This window comes from Phoxinus phoxinus (assembly GCF_949152265.1).
Source record: "Phoxinus phoxinus genome assembly, chromosome: 6".
NCBI lineage: Eukaryota > Metazoa > Chordata > Actinopteri > Cypriniformes > Leuciscidae > Phoxinus > Phoxinus phoxinus.
The window spans coordinates 17,111,583-17,131,797 of record NC_136881.1 but is presented as its reverse complement, the minus strand read 5'-3'; the positions used below and the strand labels follow the sequence as shown (position 1 = coordinate 17,131,797).

The following is a 20,215-nucleotide window of genomic DNA, read 5'->3' as shown; positions in this document are numbered from 1 at the left end:
AGAGGAGGTTGACTCGCAGCACTTCAACACGCGTTTTTTTTCCCGCTTGCCAAGCCGACCGGATGTGACATGGGGGCGTGGCAGCATCGACGATTTCATTTTTTAATTCGAAGTTCGAGATTGTGACTTAATTTCGGTCGAGACACCCTTAATATAAATGTACCGATTTTTAAATATAAAATAGTTCTAAGCACTTTATGATCTGTGATCAGTGATTCTTTATTATTTCATGAATAAATAGGATGTTAATATTACGAACCGTTTCTTTGCATTTATTTTGGATTTATTGGAATTTTGGTATTTGCGGCATCAATATGCCCTCCCATAATACCTGAAACACTGTCACAGAAGTTTTAGAGTAAAAAAGGCAGCAACCACATCTGCCTTTTTATAGTAAATTTAACAAAGTATGTTTTTCCAGTGTACATGTTAACTAGCAGAAAAGCAGCAGTGCAGATTAATGAGAGTGAGATATCAGAAAGAGATCCCCTTACCTGTCTTTCCAGTTCCTCTAATCTGTGTTTACGTGCATGCAAGGCTTTACTGGGGAACGCCCAGTAATAGTTGGAGGTGCCCACCCTCTCGGTGTCCACCATGTTATCATCCACCAGACTCTGCAACACGTCTTTCACTGACATAGGAGCTAAAGAAAAAGATTAAACAAATTCTCCAGTAACAATTCTGCCCATGAACCGCTCAATGTGAGAGAGAACTGTCACTTGTCCTTTCAAGCCAGTGCTGCGTTGCCACTTAAAGTTTGTACAATCCCTTTTAAGCCTTACAAACATAAGCATTTGGTTTTCTGTGGTGTTTTCTACATCATGGCAAATTTGCAAAATCTGCTGATTTGTCACCAAGATAATAAGGCTAACATAGATGAGGCTAATCAGTTCTGTTTTTCATCACATAACTGTTTAATAATACAATAAAGCTGTATAATTTCTTGCATTTTACCACTTTTTAATAATGTAGCTGAGTAGCCTATCACTCAGAAACATCCACCTTAAGTCGTCCTTGCAATGGAGGTTCGGGTTGAATAACTAGTTCTTCCAATGTTTCATCATTGGACTTGCACTGGGATTGATATGGTAAAATTTGACGCCATCGTTACAGTCTTTACAGTGTGTACAATCGCTGAGCTTGAAGCCTCCGGAGCTAAAACTGTTTTTTGACCTTTGATGCATGTAAACCTGTTGTAGGATACCTCTAAAACAAAACCAGAAGCCTTTAAAAACACATTAAAGGGGCACTTTAAGCTTTTACTTGTTTTGAAAATGGTGGTTGGTAATAAGTGGATAAATGAGACTACAAAGACTCCCTGGGACATTAAACATCATCATGCCGAATAGCTAAACTAATTTACTGAGGGTGTGTGACGGTTATTATATAACCGTGAGACCGACGGTTATAGTTGAACACCGTCATTAGAACTCTATAACTGACAAAACCGTGTTTTTTTACAAACATTTTTTATCATAGAGAATATTTAAATACCAATGAAAAACAACTGTTAACAGTCTGTGTTATTAATGGTCTACGTCTTTTATTTGATTCTTTGGAAAACAGCATAAGTGAGATATGCAGATAAAGGCGTGCAGCGCAGTGGCCATAGGAATCAGCGCGCACTGACACGGAGTTAACCCGCTATCTCCAAGAACAACCAATTGACTCTACGGCTGATCCACTAGCATGGTGGAGACACAATGAAACATGCTATCCGCTCTTAGCAAAATTGGCATGTAGGGCTGTGCGATATGACGATATATATCGGATGGACGATATAAAAAGTCTATCGATTCATATTATGCTCTATCGTTCATATCGTGGTGTCGTAAAAAACATTGTTTACGGCAAAACTTTTTCATTATTTGGAGGACTGCAATCTTACACGCCGCCATGAGAATGCAGGCAGAAACGTGAATAACATGGCGAGTGAAGGGTGATAGAACCGGGTGTTTCCGAGCAGGACCAGCCAGGACAAACCGAGGAGCTCGATCGTTCCTAAATGAGGGGCTACCTCTGTAGCATGAACATGATTTGGTTAAATTTCTATATGTTTGGTTGACTATTATATTTTGATAATGAACGCTGCTATGTCAAGCAATGCAAGAACGTGTGCGCGTGCCGTGAAGCGTCGGCGCGATCACAGGAACAGGAATCCGTTACTCCGTTATTTATGGTCATACGGATAGAAGCAAGAAATGATTCAAAACTGTAAAGCCGTAAAATACAGAAAACAAGCTCGATTCCCTTTTCTAACATCTCGGTTTCCTTTTTGTGAACTTTGGACCCTGTCGCATGATCCGAAGCTCAGCAAAATGCTTCCTTTCGTTTTGTTAATCTGTAATTATTTAAGGCAAATAGCCTATATTTCGCATATAGGCCTAAATATTAGTTTTATATATTTAGCTTTATTCTGTTTTCTCCGTTCACAGAAGCGCTTTAAGTGCGTTATGTGACGTTGTGTGGATCCATGTTCTAATCTACACTATCCTGCAATTTTCGCTGGTTTCAAAAAACAAAAAGTTGCATATTACCTGCTATTCATTTTCACTGAAATGTAGGCCTAATTTTTTGACAGTTGGTGACATACAGTATGGAAAACTAACGCCAGCGCATTCCCATTGCGACTTATCAATGATGACTGACAGCTGAGCATGGGCATTTCACTCACGTTGGATAGGCTATGCGCGTCAATATCACATTTGCTCAGTCTGTACTATTTTAATTCATGATTGGTTGACTGGCAAATTAAAATAGTTAACAGAACGATAAAATAACGTTGTTAACCGGTTAATGCCCATTTCAAATAAGCGTGTCTGTTCAGAACGATTCAATTTGATTTGGTTTCCGTTTCTGGTTATGCTCCTGTCAAAATTTCGTTTGTTTGTTTTCGTTCATTGAACAGGTTCAGAGCCCTGATTTCTGCTACATTAAACATCTTCCATTGAATTTTTACATTTGGTATTTTATATAGCAATATTTTATGTTGGGCCTGTAATCATTTGTTTTTGAAAAGTGTTTTATATTTCGTTCATATTTTATATTTCTACATTCTTAATCAAACATTTGCCCATTTTTTTTTTTTAATATAATATATATATATATATATATAAAACATTTTTGAGGATATACTTTATATATACTCAATATATATATCAACTTTTCTTTTATTTGATATATGCTAAAAGTATTTTCCATGTAGTAATTATATATATAAATTATTAATTGATTGAATTTACAGAAAAGGTACTATATCGTGATATATATCGTTATCGGGATATGAGATGACTTATATCGTGATATGAGATTTTGGTCATATCGCCCAGCCCTATTGGCATGTAAATACATGTGTATTTGTGCTACAAGTGCGGATCGGGCCAAATTTTTCTGTCTGAGCCCGGCCCGCATCCGACAGAGCAGTAACCGAACCCGACCCAAGCCTGACAGGCATAAAGATATTTATGTCCGAGCCCGACCCGAGACCGACAGTTAAAATCCAATTTTTTTTCTCATACTAATGACACATGTACGTTTGTTTGTGTGGAAAGTCCGCTTTTATTAAGCAACTTTAGGAAGGCATTCGGAAATGTCAACAGGATGAGCGCATCAGCGCGCACGGAGCAACGAGCACACTTAACACAGGCGCGCATGCACGTGTTTCGTTGTCACGGCTACATAAACAAATTTCTGCACATAGGAAGACGGATGTTATGGTAATATTTTACATGTATTTTAATCACAAAAACGAACGTTTGCATCAAGTGAAAGCATCAGGCGCATTGGCTACCTACATAATAAGCTGTTTTAAATTGCACATTCATTGCAAAGTTGTTGTTTTTGTTAAGGATTTGTTAACAAAAAAAACTAACTTCTAGTGATTGTATTTAGGCTTCAAAATTCATAAAAGTTTAGTTGATTTGTGAATATTATTATGATGAACAAAACGTGTTGTGTAAGAATTATAAACTTAAACAACCCAAAAGCCAATGAAAAAAACTTCCAGGTTGGCCTAAATGTGCCATCACTGCAGCAGTCTACCGTACTAATTTATATGTTGTATGATGTCAATTGCTGTTAAAAAACGCCCGTCTCCTTTGCAATGTTGCTGTGCCGCTGCTAGGGCTGCACGATTCTTGCTAAAATGTGAATCACGATTTTTCTCCATGGGAATTGAGATCAAAAAATCGTCTCTACTCTCTTTTCTTTATTTTAGACCCCTTAAAGAAAATAATTCGTTCATATTATGGGCTCATCTGATTTTTTGTACATAGCCTATTTGTTAGGATTTTAGTATCATAATGATTAGGCTAATAAATGCATGCACAATTATCCGTTAACTTTTTTTTTGAACAAATGCCTTTCAACTTGTGTGTGCAAAATTCAGAATTAAATTAATGTGCAGAAATTTGTACAAATAGAGAGTAGGCTATGTAGGCCTACTATAGGCCTACTGTTGTAGCCATAAAAAAAAAGCGCGTTTCATATTTGTTAAAATATTATAATGTTATTTTTTTTTCCATTTATGTTGATTTATGATTATCAATTTTTCATCAACCAATTGCCTGTATTTAATGAATAGGCCGACGAAACAAATATAACGGAGGCGCCCGCGCGCTCACTTGCACGTGAACTAGAGCACATCCTAACTTAACGAAACTCAGTGTATGCCTCACACAGACATGACAAATACATCAAATACACAAAGCTTGAAATGTCTTTAAACTAAATAATTCAAAACGAAAAAAGAAAAAGGCTACTCTCTGATTATGTAATCCATTATTAGGCTTATTTATGTGCATTTCTCTCTATAAGCGCGTTCACACGGAGATGGCGATCGTCAACTTCATCTTTGCAGCCGAGTCGACACTTTTAGAGAAAACACTTGTTTATTAATAAAAATCAATACACGTGTCACCGGATTTACAGATGCACGCACACATATTATTTCGAAATAACGAGATATTGTGTTGAAATAACATTATTATTAATAACAGCCTACATCTTTTAGAATAGGCCTATTTGATTGAATGCTGAATGTTGCGCTTGTTCAATTTAATAAAATTAAAACTTTAATTGTGATCATTAACATAACTGAATATTAAATATTTAGTGACCAAGTTTTGCGCAGCTCCCCGTCAATGATCTAGCAGCACCCACTCAGCACATGCTGTCCCTGCAGAGAAGCTACGTAGGCAGTGTAATTTTTTTGTTTTTTGTTCGGTTACCTCCAACCCCCGTTTTGAGTCGCTGGATCCCCCTCTGCGCTCCGGGACCTCCCACTTTACAAATTATGCACTGCACGGAAGTGAATCGCCATCATTAAGAAATGAGATTGCATTTATGTTTGAATCAAGATCGTGATTTTTTTCCGATTAATCGTGCAGCCCTAGCCGCTGCATTAAAAACTGTTTTTGCTAACTGTGGATGTTCGCTTTAAAGAGGCTCTGGTATGTGTTTGTTGTGATTTACAGCCATTTTCTTTCTTTTTTTAAGTTATACCAGTTTATTTTTTATTATCATCACTTCTTTCAAGAGGATAAACACTTCTTTAAAGTGTTCTTTAAAGAGGATAAAGCCTACGATCAGTAAATGAGCGACCATCACAGAGAGGCACAAAATCACTCTCCAGAACATTTTTATTCGCGGTTTCTTGCTGGTGAAATGATCTCCCTGCCTTCATCCGGGAATGCAGAATCCCTGACAACATTCAAAAGACAGCTGAAAACTCATCTCTTCTTTGAACACTAAACAAATAAAAAATTATCCTTTCCTTTTCCTTTAATTCCTCCTTTGTCTAGGTTATGCTACTTTATAAAACGGTTAGTTCCAATCCTTGATTCTGATTGGCCAATAGCTGTGTTTTATTCACGATAAAACACTATGACAGCTTCACGCAACTGTTCTATGTATCGCTACACAACACCCCTAGCAACCGCTCTTTTAGCAACTTAAACACATGTTTGATCTTATCTATATTGTTCATTGAAGCTATAGTAGAGTATTGTGAGAGATCGAGTAAGCGAGTGTACCTGCATTTACAGTAGATATAACATTTTCCTTCAGGTCAGTCCTATATGTATTCATATTAAAAAAATCCGTTTGAATGTCCGCTTCGTGTCGTGCCTAACAACGCCCTTCAGCCGTGACTTATTCACGATTTGTAAGTCGCTTTGCATAAAGGCATCTGTTAAATGACAATGTAAATGTATTTCAGCAGCATTACAAGATACTTCTAAATCTCTAAGGCAGAAGTTTTCCTGAATTTCCTTCCTGGGTATTTCTACAACTAGGTTAATCACATTGGCACCACCTGTGGAAATCCTCTGCTTTCAATCCAAATCAAACAGGTAAGGATCAGTTTTCTGATGATTACCAACATATGCGTTCTAAATAAGGCCCCGTTTACACGATGGGAAAACGCAGATATTTCACTGCGTTTTGGCCTGTCATTTACACGAAAACTCCGGCCAAAGTGGAGATTTCTGAAAACGCCGGTTATATGTTGTCGTGTCAACTGGGAGAAACAGGGTTTTAGGTTCTCTCTTGTCGATTCTGAGGATTCTGATTGGCTTGCATGGCTTTATCCTTCTCCCCACACTGCCGCCCATAGGTTTGGCATAGTTATGATGGCGCTCGACGGCGTATTTATGCGGGTTGTGTGCACGATGTTATTATTGTAAACGGAGGGGGGGAAATATTAGTTTCTCTAAATACCCGGCTATGTGTAAATGTGCCCTAAATCTGCAGAGTCACTTGGAGCTCCCTCTATCTGTGACATGGACTTATCAATGCCAGGAACATAAACTAAAGATTACATTACTGGTTGATAAAACTTACTGATTCCTTTGGATTTGGGGGCGATTTTTTCTATATCTTTCAGCTGAAACACATCTTTCTGGAAGGGGGGAAAATAACATTAATTAACATCATCTTCCACAGTTTGAGACCCATTAGTGAACTGTGTCAGGCATGGACACAATCAAACATTTAGAGTCTTAATGAATCCATATTCAAACGAGAATGTGAAATCGTGCCTACTTACGGTTTCAAAAAATATTTCCATCATACGACTCCTTTTTTCTTCCAAGCTAAGTCCTTTCTTTTTAGACTGTGGATTATAAAAGATAAAGCCTTTGTATCAATAAGTTGAACACAGTTCTGCATTTTTCTGTATTAAATAAATAACAAAGAAATGCAGCTATCATTACTGAATAACTGTGCTGTTTTTATTTGTAAAATAAATGTTCAGTATCTTATTTTTTAGAGAAAAATAAAACATGTTTCCGACACAAGTGGAACTAGCGGTGGAAAATTCAGACTCATTTATGCAAATTGATTCTTTCAAAGAATTGGTTCAAATACTAATTTATCTAAAATATTAGGCCTATGTGTTCCAAAATGTTTAACACATAATTTGTTAAACTGTCTTAAAATAGTTTAGGGGGGCCTTCGGGATGAAGGATTACTTTAATAAATGTGATTTTTATCAGATTAAATAGCATGACAGAGTTAAAAAAAGAAAAAAAGGGCAAAATTAAACACCTCATCCTTGTGTTCAAGAAACATATTGATTACAGGTGTTTGTTTGGATAGTGAGTGTCAATGTAACATTATACATTTGATTAAATCAAATTGTTTGTGTTAATAGCATTCTAGCGATGTGAATGCTCGGTCATCATATTTGTTTAGTGGCTTCGAATTAGAATAACGTTACGTGACGGTGAAATAATAATGTTATAGCTAAGCTTTCATCTAACAGCATTAACATTCGTCAAAAACTAATCTAACAAACTTAACCTTGAGGCAACTGCCGAAAAACAACACTCTATTTTCATAAAAACATTTTGACAAATTTATTCACAAATCAAAGAGATCTCAACACAATCTAGAATGATTCGACCTGTTTAACACAGTTCTGCAAACCGTAGTGCAGTTTATTCATATAAGCGACGTTTTTTTAAACAATATTCTAAGTAATACAACTATTAAATGCAATAACTTATGTTCTTACCATGTTTGACACTTCCACAGCTTGAGTTTGGCGCGAGATGTGAAGGAAGGGGAACTACTGCGCGTGCGTGCTGCTAGAGTGTGGAGTGCGCATGCGCGGCGGATGGATTTCTGAGCTTGGGACATGGTGGTAGATTCGCAAAAAAATATATGCTTTATTTTGGAATAGTACTGAAAATATTATCTATTTAGTTAACCCTGTATAAGTTCTCTCTTAATAATTTAATGACTGCGTTGCCATGACTTTATGTTTGTCTCATGCACCAACGACATCAGGTTTTATGATTTTAAGAGTGTAACGTTAGTGAGATCAGTGGAAAAGTCAAAGGTCCCAATATATTTTTGCAAGGTTTTCCAGGAGGTTGAGCAGAGCTGCCCTTATATGATACCACCCCTCTTCATCAAGTATTTAATTGCAGCACAATATTGTTTTATTGTTATTATTATTAACCTACTGAATATTTTTGAACAGCTTAGCCTAGGCTTACTATTCATGACTCAGTCTTTGGCCATAAGAAAGTTACTAAGAACATTTGCCTCACCAAATACATATTAGGCAAGAGCCTGAAATAAGCCAATGTCAGTGAAACAGAAAATGTTAATGTTAGCCAAGATGTCAAACTGAATGTTGAGCTGTTTGTTTTGTTTTTATGTAAATGGTGTGTATTCGTTTTGCAGTATTTGTTACCCTGCTACGCCCCACAAAATGATGGCTTGATCCCCCTGAATGACATCAAAACAATGTTGTGGCATAGCGGCCTTTGTTTCACCTGTTTTACTTGAAATGGGTATCGCAGCAGAAGGGGCTTCCGCCCCGCCACCTGCCGCACCCTGTTTAGGGTTTAGAAAGGTAAATAACTTATTGTAGCATTTTGTAATAATAATCCATTATTTCTGACATCATGTTTGACATCTAAATGCTAAAAAAATATATATATATATATATTCATACTGTGCACAGTCACAGTTCTTTTTGTAATTCCATTTTAATTGCTAAGAAAGTACATAACTGTTTTGACAAAGACAGCTGAGCAGTGTGTAGACAAACTCTTTACAATCTCTTCCTACTTCAGTCTGTTTAAAGTCTTTGAGTTTAAAGCTGCTTCTGTTTACTCAGCTCTTTTGGCACTTCTCTTTTTTTTCTCTGGTTTTTGGTTAGGTCACATACCATATATGCAGGAATGTGTTTTCACAGCTAACTGAGGAACAGCTCGGCTTGTGGTAACAAGCTCACTGTTAGATTGCATCACATCCGAGAAAAAAAGAACGAGAGGGTGGTGTTTTTTTTTTTTTTTTTTTGTAGCTAGGTGAATCAGGTCTGTAAGAGGAAGCAGGATGTCATGAAGGCGTGTTAGACACCAGTCACTATGCAATGAGTCTGTGTCTCTGTCTATCCATAGTGTGGGCCAGTGCTTTCACCGAGGACTCTGGGAAATGAATCTGATACTATTCCTACTTTTGGCATTGACAGCTAGCCGGACTGGACTTGGTAGGTACTCACGGTAGTAGATCTTTTTTCTTCTTCTGTAGAATCCTATCTCTCTTTCTCTCTTTCCATTTTTCCATTTTAGATTTATTCATCTAGTAGCCTAACTCTCCTCTGTCCTGTATCCTCTCTTCGCCAGGGTCCTCAGAAATCATTTTACACTGTAATTGGCCCCTAGGCAACACAGCACTTGTGGAGTCATGTGGACAAGCGTGCATTCAAATGACCTGTCGTATCTTTTGACCACAGTGGACAATGATAAAGTTGAGGACAGGATGTCACAGTACCTTATAAATAGTTATTTGACTCATTTTGTTGCTCTTGGTTTCATGCTAAACAAAAAACAGCTCGTCTCTATTGATGAACAAAGATAATGTTAAGTCAGATAATGCATATGTATCTGTATGTATTTCTTGTAGTTTTATGGCAATAATTTCCTTGTAACTGATTATTAGTTTCCTCCTTTTTACCTCAAAGTTCTCTTGTAGCTGAACAGGAATTTTGATATTAAGATTATGTTGTAGGTAAGATGAAGTTGATAACTTTACAGTGACGTTATGTGTTAACTTTATTAAATGCAATAGCTTTGAAATAAATACTTTTACAGCAATTATTAACATCTGTGAATGTTAGTCTCTGTATGCTAATTTGCTAACATATTTTAAACATTTTATATACATACACATATACATTTTTATATCATTATATATATATATATATATATATATCATGCTAATGTTCTTTCATCAGACATTAATTAATGTATAATGAACAAACATGAATTAACAATGTACCCTTATATGTTTTATGTTTTAAATTAACATTATATGCGATGTAGGCCTATTTAAATGTTCCTGTACCCACCGATTAAAAGTTTTTATACCTGGCTATTAGCAGAAACTTGAAGGCTGTTTAAAAAAAAAAAAAAAACTTTTTAAAAGAAAGAAAATGGATGAATTTCATGAGGAAGGACAAGGAATGTTTCCAATCTCTCTCAGGCAGACTGATGCACAGATACAGTTTTTCTTCTGAATTGCAACGGGTCTGAACTAATCCTCAGTGTAAAAATCAAAAGGTTCTACAGTCAGTTCTTAAATGTGTAAAGTAATTTAGTTTCATGTCATTACAGTTCAGTGTGAAGAGGACAAAGACGAGACGGGGACAGAAGAAGATGAATGTGAGTATCTGCTTGAGATGAGAACACCTATTAGTATTTTATTTTAATGTGATATGTTGTCATGTTCCAAGCTCATTTGTAGACATACTTTCTTGTGGTCACTACCATGGAACTAAAAATGAATTTGCATGTGAAGCAATATTTTGTACTTTATGCCTGCCACAGTTGTCTAGAATGGATTTATCCATCTAAAGAAAAAGTGTAGTAGGGGATGAGCACTCACATCCTCTCATAAATGAATCTGATCTGTTTATACAGCAACCACCGAAGCAAAAGTTACAGAAAACCCAGGTAAGAATTGGTGGTAATTACATTTGATGCATCACAGATAAGATATGATATAAAAGTATTATATTGTCATGTTAAAAAAAAAACATGTTTAATGTATACACTACTGTTCAAAAGTTTGGGGTCAGTAAGTCTTTTTAATTTATTTTTAAAGGAATTTTATTCAGCAAGGGTGCATTTAATTGATGGAAAAGTGACAGCAAATACATGTTGCAAAATATTAAGCAGCACAACTGTTTTCAACATTTATACCAGTTGGAAACAAATCAGCATAATAAAATGATTTCTGAAGGGTCCTGTGACTCCTGAAAATTTTACTTTGCATCACAGGAGTAGATTACATTTTAAAATATATTAAAATTGAAAAAAGTTATTTAAAATAGTTTTTTAAACAATTAATGTTTTTGCTGTACTTTTGATCAAATAAATGCAGGCTTGGTGAACACAAGAAACTTCTTTAAAAAATATTACATTTTTACAAAAATATCCTCCAAACTTTTGAACATTAATGTATGTTATAATATTAAATAACAGCCTTTTAATTTCACTCTACTAAAGCCAATTATTAAAATATTATATAAACAATATTAAGCATATAGTATTTTCTACCCCTTACGCCCTTAGTAATACATAAAACCGGAAAGGAACAGTTGCAGTTGAGATTTATTTGATTAATAAATATCATTCTAAAGCATTTTTATGTAAACTCTGACAGCCCTAATTTTTTTTATAAATCAGCCATTTCGTAAAATCTTTTTCTTTTCTATCAAATTTTGTGAACAATTTGCGTTCCCCAGTTTGAAAACCTCTTAATTAACTGTACAAATTATACTCGTAATTTCACAGTGAAATACTGTTTCAACCATGTCTTTACTGGAAGTAAAAGCTGTTTATTAACTCAATGCCGTTTTTACAGCTGTACTATGTAGCAAAAAATAAGCCTATTTGTGTAGTTCATAAGCCATATAAGTCATTTTAATTTACAGAGATAAAGTGTATACACTGTTTAGTTTTAAGTGTAGATGTTACTTTATTTCTTTATAGAGACTCCTGAGGGCGCGGACGGATCTGGAGATGGGGAGACCCCGGGTACGCATTGCACTTTTCACATGCTTGACCTCAAGCTGAAATAAACATTTCAAACTTTATCTGATCAACTTATAGCCTACTGTGACTTTCAGGTTCAGGAAATCATCTTTTACTTAAATCGTGTGCAATTGCATGTACCTTAGATTTAGGCTCCCCGCCAAACATTGACCCTGTTAATGAGGAAATAGAGTCGACTACCGGTACTAAGTCAGATACAGACGAAGCGGATCCCAACTCGGTCATCATGATCATCATACCCCTGGTTCTCACACTCTTCATCATCGCTGTGATCGTGTGTGGAGTCATGATCTACCGCAGGGGGAGAAAACAAGAGGCTGGTATGTCAGGATGCATTCAAACAGACTTATTCAAATAACCAGCTAAATGTATCAGTTAGGGGGTGTTTACTTGTGTTTGCATATTTAGGCTATCTGAAAGACACAAATATACCCCTCCTTACATTTTTACAGTTTCCTATCAAAGGCCATTGAAACTGTCTTATAATCAAAGTTTTATAAATTAAGAAAATTACTGTCTAATGTTTAACATCTTTGTCATCTTTTTTTTTTTTTTTATGTACACACAAAAGATGATCCTTATTTGGATCATGAAGACCATGAAAAGGTGCCAATGTAAGTACACACTTCACAGGGTTAGTTCACCCAAAATAACATTTCTGTCTTTATTCACTCACCCTCATGTCGTTCCAAACCCCTAAGACCTTTGTTCATCTTCGGAGCACAAATGAAAATATTTTTGATGAATTGCGAGAGCTTTCTGGCCCCACATAGACTGCTTTTATGATACAAGTGAATCTGTTGCTATAACCAGAGGTGCAAAACTGGGTGTTATCAGATTCAGAACCATTAAAAAAAAGTATTCTAAAACAAAAAACTTTCAAAACTTAAAATTGATTTTAAGCATTACATGATTGCAATTCTAATAGTTTTCAGATAAATATTAATTTAAGACCATGTACTCGTTTATTTATTTTCAACTATTTCAAAATTACATTTTGATAACCTCAAATAAATAATTTTCTCTAGTCATATTTCCCTGTGTGTTTATTTAGTGATTAATTTAGTAATCTCATTATTTAGTATTCATCTGAAATGCATATTTGAACCATGTACTTTGAAAAAAAAAGTCATGTTTCAACATTCACAGTGAACATCAACAGAATCCCTGCATAATATACACAATATTCACACTACACCTATTTATTGAATGTTGTTCTTTGGCAAGTCAGCCTGTTCACATATATTCATATAATGTAACAAAATGACGTTCCACAAAAGCTGTTCATGGTTAGTTGGTTCCTCTTTAAAGATACAAATCTGCCACATCAGTCAAAATCAACTTCCTCCTCACAATCAGCAGCCAAAAAACGCTTGTGATGTTCTTTTCTTAATCCTCAGGCCGATGTTTGATGATGATATCCCATCAGTGATGGAGCTGGAAATGGAAGATCTAGAAAACTGGATATCAAAAGGTAACCACTAAAACATATATTAGAAACGTCCTCTGACTCTGAGTCACGGTCCATATCTGGGCCTTGGCGTGTCTACGATATTGCACGTTTATAGTGATTAATCCAAACCACAGGTGCTGGAGAGAATCACAATCTGGTGTTCTGAAAAAACATACATGCTGGTTTCAAAATGAACCCTTTTACTCACACTCGATGAGATTTATCAATATGTTTTTACATGTATCATTTTTTGCTAAAAAATCACAACATTATTACAATAATTTGAACTTGAATTTCAACATGCTTCAGTTTTAGTGAATTCAGTAAGTTTGTGCTTTGACCAGCAGGGGGAGCAATTGCATTAAAAACATTCAAATGCTCAAAGAAACGTCCTTAGCTGCATGAAAGTTGCTCTTTAGGCAGTTTTCTTAAACTTACTCACATTAAAACAACCAATTTTTCCCACACAAACTTCAACATTAAGGTTCAAAACATCCTACATACAAATATACTGTTTTTATAGGTGTGACGTTGTTTGCACTATGTGCAGAATGCTGTTAAGTGTGAAGTGCTGTAGTTATGTAAATGTATGATCTATTTCTATATAATAAGGAAAATAAGAAGTGGAACATATTTTGTTGAATGCTTTTAACATAAAGAATCTGTGTTTTTTCATTGCTTGCTTGCAGATGGAGGCAAGAAAGTGGACACTGGCCAAATATAATGAATAGCTTTTCAGTGAGTACACTAGACTTATTATTCCCTCCTTTATGCAAGATGTAGTCCAAACCTGGGAAAGCTACACTTTTTTTTTTTTTTTTTAGAACAAAGTCGGAGCATATTCACAGTACAGTATTGGCTTGGACAGCTGTCTAGCGGTTAGTAACAGGAAAGCCATTGTACTAGCATGCAAATATTTAATTTTCAGGACAGATCTGTGACAGATGTTGTGCATTACTTGATTATTTACATTCACACATCATATTTCACCGCATTTCATCCTGAATTCAGATCATTTCCAAGTAATGAAGAAGAGTCACATAAATGGTTGTAATAACATTTTAAAAAGTACTGTATACAAAATACACAGAGCAGCCTTTGGGTTCATCAGTAACATGAAACTTTGCTATTTCTCTTGGGCGTTGTGGAGTTTTTTTTCTTCCAAAAAGACATTTGAAAAATAATAGGGGTCCTCAGAACTGTGCCCATTTTTATATGTGAAACGCAGAGCAGTGGTGCAAGACAAAGCATGAAGAAATGTGTTTGTGTGTGTCACACCCTGTAATGTAATGTGTAAGGTATCATTTCCTGGAACTGTGAAATGACATAAGGTTACCTCTTACTTTACTTTCTAGTGGAATGCCCCTCAGAGTCTAGTCAAGAGCTACTGTACACAACAGCATTCCCTATGCAAACTTTTTACTGTTTATTACGACTGCAACATTTGGTGGAAATGGCATTTTTTGATTATTTTGTAACATTTGCAGTTTGAACTATATGATAACACACATACGGTAACACTTTATTTTGATGGTCCACTTTAAAGATTCTACTACTTCGCAACTACATGTCAACTACTCTAGTGTTAGTAGACTCTCTGCTTTATATCTGCTGTCACTTTATTTTGATGCTCCCCCAACAGACATTCTACTGACTATAAGTAACTTTGCAAGTACGTCAACTTATTCTAATCCGAACCCTAACACCTAACCTACCAGTCTATATATAACAGTCTACTAGTCTACTAATACTTTAATGAGAGTCAGTTGACATTGTTAGGTTACTTATGTTTAGCAAAATGTTTAAAGTGGACCATCAAAATAAAGTGTAACCAAAAAGTTTTCAGTTCACATTCACACTGTTTTTAGAACTCAATAAATGTGAATTTAATAATAATAATAATTATTATTATTAGCCATTACCTCAGTCTTCAGTGTCCCATGATCCTTCAGAAATCATTCTAATATGTAATGGTCAAAAACTTTATTTTTAAAGTTATATAAGATTCAACTCATTTTTAAAGTCAGTTGACATAAAAGTAAAAGTAAAACTAAAGTAGCCTAATTGACATACACAGCCAAGTTGATTGTAGGCCTACCTAAAACGTTAAGGTAGCAAGTTTTTTACAGTGTTGCTTTTTCTAAAAACACTGAAAAGTCAAGACATGATTACACTTTTAGTGATACATTGACTCTTACAGTCTACAAGTCTAACAGAATAATACACAGCAGCGTTGTCTGTTGACCTCCATATGATCAGCACAGAGGTGCGAACGGCACTTACACAAACACCCGGCGACATTCACTTGCTTACTAATGCAGACACAAACACAGACTATGTCATTCTGTCAAGTTTGTTTTGATGAGGCTGCGTACGAGGAACAGAATAGCTGTGACTGCTGACTTCTGACCCCCGGGTCGGTGCTGCCAGCATGGACATCTGGTAGTCATTACAGCAGGCATGCGTGGAAGCACGGCTCAGACCGGGCCAGAGATGAGGAGGGCCTCTTTTTCCCCCTCTTGCGTACTCTCTGTCTCGCTCTCCCTGGGAACACCAGAGGGTCAGAGTCCACAAGCCAGGAATGCAAGCTTACGTCATGCAGACTGTGTTTTTCCCAGGATCGGATTGGTATCAAGCGCTATGGGGGAGCAAGCTACACAAAGGCTAGGTGATGTCAAGAATGACAAATTCATGTTTATATAAACATAAACGGATAACATCTGAGGCCACATCAGCACAGGAGTAAGGGCACAGCTCTGTTTACGCTGAATTGAGTTCAAAAGAAAACTGATTCTGATATTGCAGTAGGCTATTTATGATTATAAATGATTTATCCGGGCACACATTTATTTTATTTTATGCATGCCCTCATAATCTTTCATCAAAAAGACTCTTTCAGTGACATCACTTCCCTTCTCTGATGATGTGTTCACTGGCGCGAGGGCGGGAGTCGGGACAACCTGTCAATCACATGACATCACAGGAATAGCAAACCACAACGGTCCAACGATCCAATCATTTCTCTATGGAAAAAATCAAGTCCCACCCTCATTTTTTTTCTCGTTTGAGAATCCGTTTCACTCTGATATATCTCAAGAACAGACGATCACAACTTCCGTTTCATGCCGACTTTAAATGGAATAATACAGCATTGTTGAAGACTGTACAATACACAAATGCACAAAAGTCTATAGATTTGTCCATAAATGTCTACAGCAACATAGGCAGTGTAGTTTGGTACATATTTGTATTAATCCATTTTTCCCACTTGTTTTACAGGTAGGCTACCTGCTGTGGACCTGATGCTGTTTTCAGCAGCGTCCTCGTGTGTCCTCATATCCAATGTTGCACAGTGTAGGCTTTACATTTTGAGGTATACTTAGGTACAGTTGGTTCCTTATAAGGGAAATGCTTTAAGATGTTTCACAATGCTATAACTTTATGTTAAAACATATTAGTAAGATACTAAAGATTGCTGTGTGAAGAACATTGGGTTTGGATGAGAAAAATCTAGTACTGTCAAAACGATTAATTGCGATTAATTCAATCTAAGTTTGTGTGTGTGTGTTTGTGTTTGTGTTTGTGTGTGTACATACATACACACACACACACACACACACACACACACACATATATATATATATATTATATATTTACAAACTTTCATGTTAGATAATATGATTAATCGGTTTGACAGCACTAAAAAAGTCTTTTTAGGAAGTTTTTAGGAAGTTTTTTACTGTCTGTTGCACTGAACGGGATACAGCAGTTCTACTTCTACTGGAAGCTGCATGATCCTCTGTGTACTTTTGATATCGATTTTTTCACCACTTTTTGATTGAGTACTGCAAAATTATAAACAGTTTTGTTTGTATCGTGTAATAATGATTTTGCCACAGAACTTTGAATATTCGGATGCATTTCATCATTCCATTTAAATTATAAAGATTTTTATAAAGAATAATTCTTTTAACCTTTGTAAATTTTATTACACTTGATGTGTTTTTTTTTACATTACGCAGTATTGCAAGTGTATGTTTACAATTTAAATATTTCCATATAAATCACTAGTTCTTGAGAAAACACCAACACATTTCCTATATGTAAAAAAAAAGAAGATAAATATATATTAAAAAGGAACTTCTGTTATCGTTGTTCTTGCTTGTTCATGTGTGTTGTTCTTATACATACCGTCGGTAATATTTTTTATATTTTTGAGAGAATTCTCTTATGCTCACCACGGCTGCTTTTATTTGATCAAAAATAAAGTAAAACCAGTAATACTGTGAAATATTACAATTTAAAATAACTGTTTTCTATTTAAATATATTTTAAAATGTAATTCATTTCTGTGATCTAAAAACGCTGAATTTCCAGCAGTCAATGTCACATGATCCTTCAGAAATCATTCTAATATGATGATTTGGTGCTTAAGTAACATTTCTTATTTTTATCACAGTTTAAAAAGTTGTCCTGCTTAATATTTTTGTCCAAACCATGATTATTTCCCCCCATGATTTTTGATCAATAGAAAGTTCAAAAGAACAGCAGTTATTTAAAATTGATTTTTTATTTATGTACCATTTTACCATAATACTGCATCAAAATAAGTCGGTAGACTATAGGAAGGAAAACACTTAACAGCTTATTTACCTAAATAAACCATTATCTTATCTACACATGAGCATAGATATATTTCATGCTGCACTTATTCAATAAAGTGAACTTTGTTTTTGTTCTACATGTGAGTGCATTTTCTAATGCCAAAGGTCTGCAATACTATGGGATTATGAAAGAACATTATTTACCTTTGAGAGAAACCTTTTATCTTTTAGGCAAGTGCAGTCCTGCTGTCATGCGGTCCAGCAGAACCGTTGCACTTTCAGTGTAACAGTGGTGGAAAACAACAGCAGATGGAACTCATTAGATTGTTCCTTCTCCAGTCTTGTCTGATCTGTTTGGATTTAAACCCCTGTTGATCAGGGTCATGCGTGCAGATACAGTAAGGAGTGTACAGATTTTGTGTAATGATTAGGCTACATACAGATTTCTTTAGTTATTATCGATCTAAAACAGTTTATATTTGTTGTGCTTTCAGATTGTAGTGTCTTGGCAGCTTATTAGTTGTTGTTTTTTTTGTTTTTTTACTTTTGAGCTATATTAAGTAGCCTATTTTATCTGACAGATTATCTTTCGAAAAATGTGCAACACAACATAAATCAATTGGCTAATATTTTAAAAAAATTAATAAAATAGATGAATAATAATAACTTTTTAAAACAATAAAGAAGTGTTAGTGACAAATACAAAATGTAAGTAAAGGTTAAAAACACATGTCTTGTTTGTCTGTGGACTGTAAGAGAGAAGAACTACAGTAACTTTTGAAGGGAACATCTTATTATATTATTATTTTTACCAGAAGGTTTTGCCAAAAATCTTTTTTAAAATGAAACCATTGTAATCTAAAATGTTTTTCGGCCCCTAACAGTCCGCACTCCACAGGCATTGGCAACGTAATTACGTCTTAATTAAGCGACAAGATGACGTTCCTAGACGACACGGTGACGCCATCATCGGTTGACAGGGAGTCGTACAGGAATCGGTTGGATAAAGGCGATCGCGCTTTAACGGAGAAGCATCGGAGTCGTGTGCCGTATCCATAGCGTTCTTCAGATCGGTCACATATTATTACAGGGGGATTTTAGATTTTTCAGAAGATAAATAAGTGATAAAAGCTCTCCCTGGTTCATGGACTGGAAGGGTGCGCGTAACGCTCCTACTTTATTTCATCGGATGAGAATGTTTGGTTTGTGCTTGTAAAACTTCAACTCGTTTTCAGAGGATCGTTTCATCTTTCTTTCGGGCAACCCGGAGAGGAGAAGAGGAGAGACCGGTGACCGTAACTGGACTCTGGATAGGATATCTGGGGGAACTGACTGACCTCCTATACACAGGAGCTTTTTTTGTTCGTCTTTCCATCAGTTTCCAGGGTAAATACATGCATTTGTCTAATAAAACATCTGGTTTAAACGCTGTGTTTTGCAGAAAACGCAAACTTTACCATGCAAGGCTGAATTTATAGGAGTAAAGGGCCATGTGATCAGCTTCAAAACACAACGTCATGCAGTTATTGGACATATGAAGCTGACTGCATGGCCTTTTCTCGTGTATATAATATTTCGTATATGTACCGCTGCTTATGGTGTGCTTATGTTCAGAGTGCCTATCTGGTCTGTAGAAGCAGGTTTGCATGGTATTTAAAACGGCAGTGTTTCACTTATAATAATAGAAATCACTCGCATGCACTATTTCGCAACTGTTGTTATTGTAGGTAACAGGTAACGTTAAACTATTTTAACCCAAGAAATAGGACACACTAACAGTGTTTAGTAGATTTTTGTAGCTGCATAAAACAAACCTAATATAGAAAAGCTTGAGCAATTGTATTTTTGCTTTTCCGCTGCTTTGCTTGTTTGCTCGTACAGATTTGACACGCACTTCAGATTTTATAAATGAAACCATTTTCTCTTGTTTGGTGAAAATGTAACTTCACAGCAGCAGATAAATAACGTTGTTGTTGCCCTCTAAATGCATTGGATGAGTTACTACACCGTTTATACGGTGTGTTTCTATATATATATATATATGAGATCGTTTGACGTTTTAGATGAGTAAGGATCCCTAAACTCTT

At 35.7% G+C, this 20,215-nt stretch overlaps 3 protein-coding genes across 5 annotated transcripts in view; 2 read left to right on the top strand and 1 right to left on the bottom strand.

Annotated features, from left to right (window-relative positions):
• mnd1 (meiotic nuclear divisions 1 homolog) overlaps nt 1-8,139 on the bottom strand; it is a 49,103-nt gene extending 40,964 nt beyond the window's left edge. Inside the window, exons 1-4 of the mRNA XM_079615348.1 lie at nt 8,015-8,139; nt 7,046-7,111; nt 6,841-6,898; nt 495-643 (exon numbers count right to left, since the gene is read on the bottom strand). Of these exons, the coding sequence (XP_079471474.1) occupies nt 495-643; nt 6,841-6,898; nt 7,046-7,111; nt 8,015-8,017 (276 nt within the window). The 5' untranslated portion in view covers nt 8,018-8,139. The remainder of the gene's footprint in view (nt 1-494; nt 644-6,840; nt 6,899-7,045; nt 7,112-8,014) is intronic.
• Nucleotides 8,082-17,679, top strand: tmem154 (transmembrane protein 154). Its single transcript, XM_079615349.1, has 11 exons — nt 8,082-8,313; nt 8,692-8,863; nt 9,414-9,502; nt 10,629-10,676; nt 10,935-10,967; nt 12,009-12,053; nt 12,197-12,391; nt 12,643-12,685; nt 13,472-13,545; nt 14,214-14,262; nt 16,804-17,679. The coding sequence occupies exons 3-10, from the start codon at nt 9,448-9,450 to the stop codon at nt 14,246-14,248; spliced, it is 528 nt and encodes a 175-aa protein (XP_079471475.1). The 5' UTR covers nt 8,082-8,313; nt 8,692-8,863; nt 9,414-9,447; the 3' UTR covers nt 14,249-14,262; nt 16,804-17,679.
• A 1,396-nt stretch (nt 17,680-19,075) lies between these two features.
• The window catches only part of fbxw7 (F-box and WD repeat domain containing 7), a 162,236-nt gene continuing 161,096 nt past the window's right edge, over nt 19,076-20,215 (top strand). For 2 of the 3 annotated variants that reach the window (XM_079615336.1, XM_079615332.1), the window contains exon 1: nt 19,076-19,514. The gene's annotated coding sequence lies outside the window, so the exon portion shown is untranslated. The remainder of the gene's footprint in view (nt 19,515-20,215) is intronic. The other variant, XM_079615334.1, reaches the window with a different exon arrangement.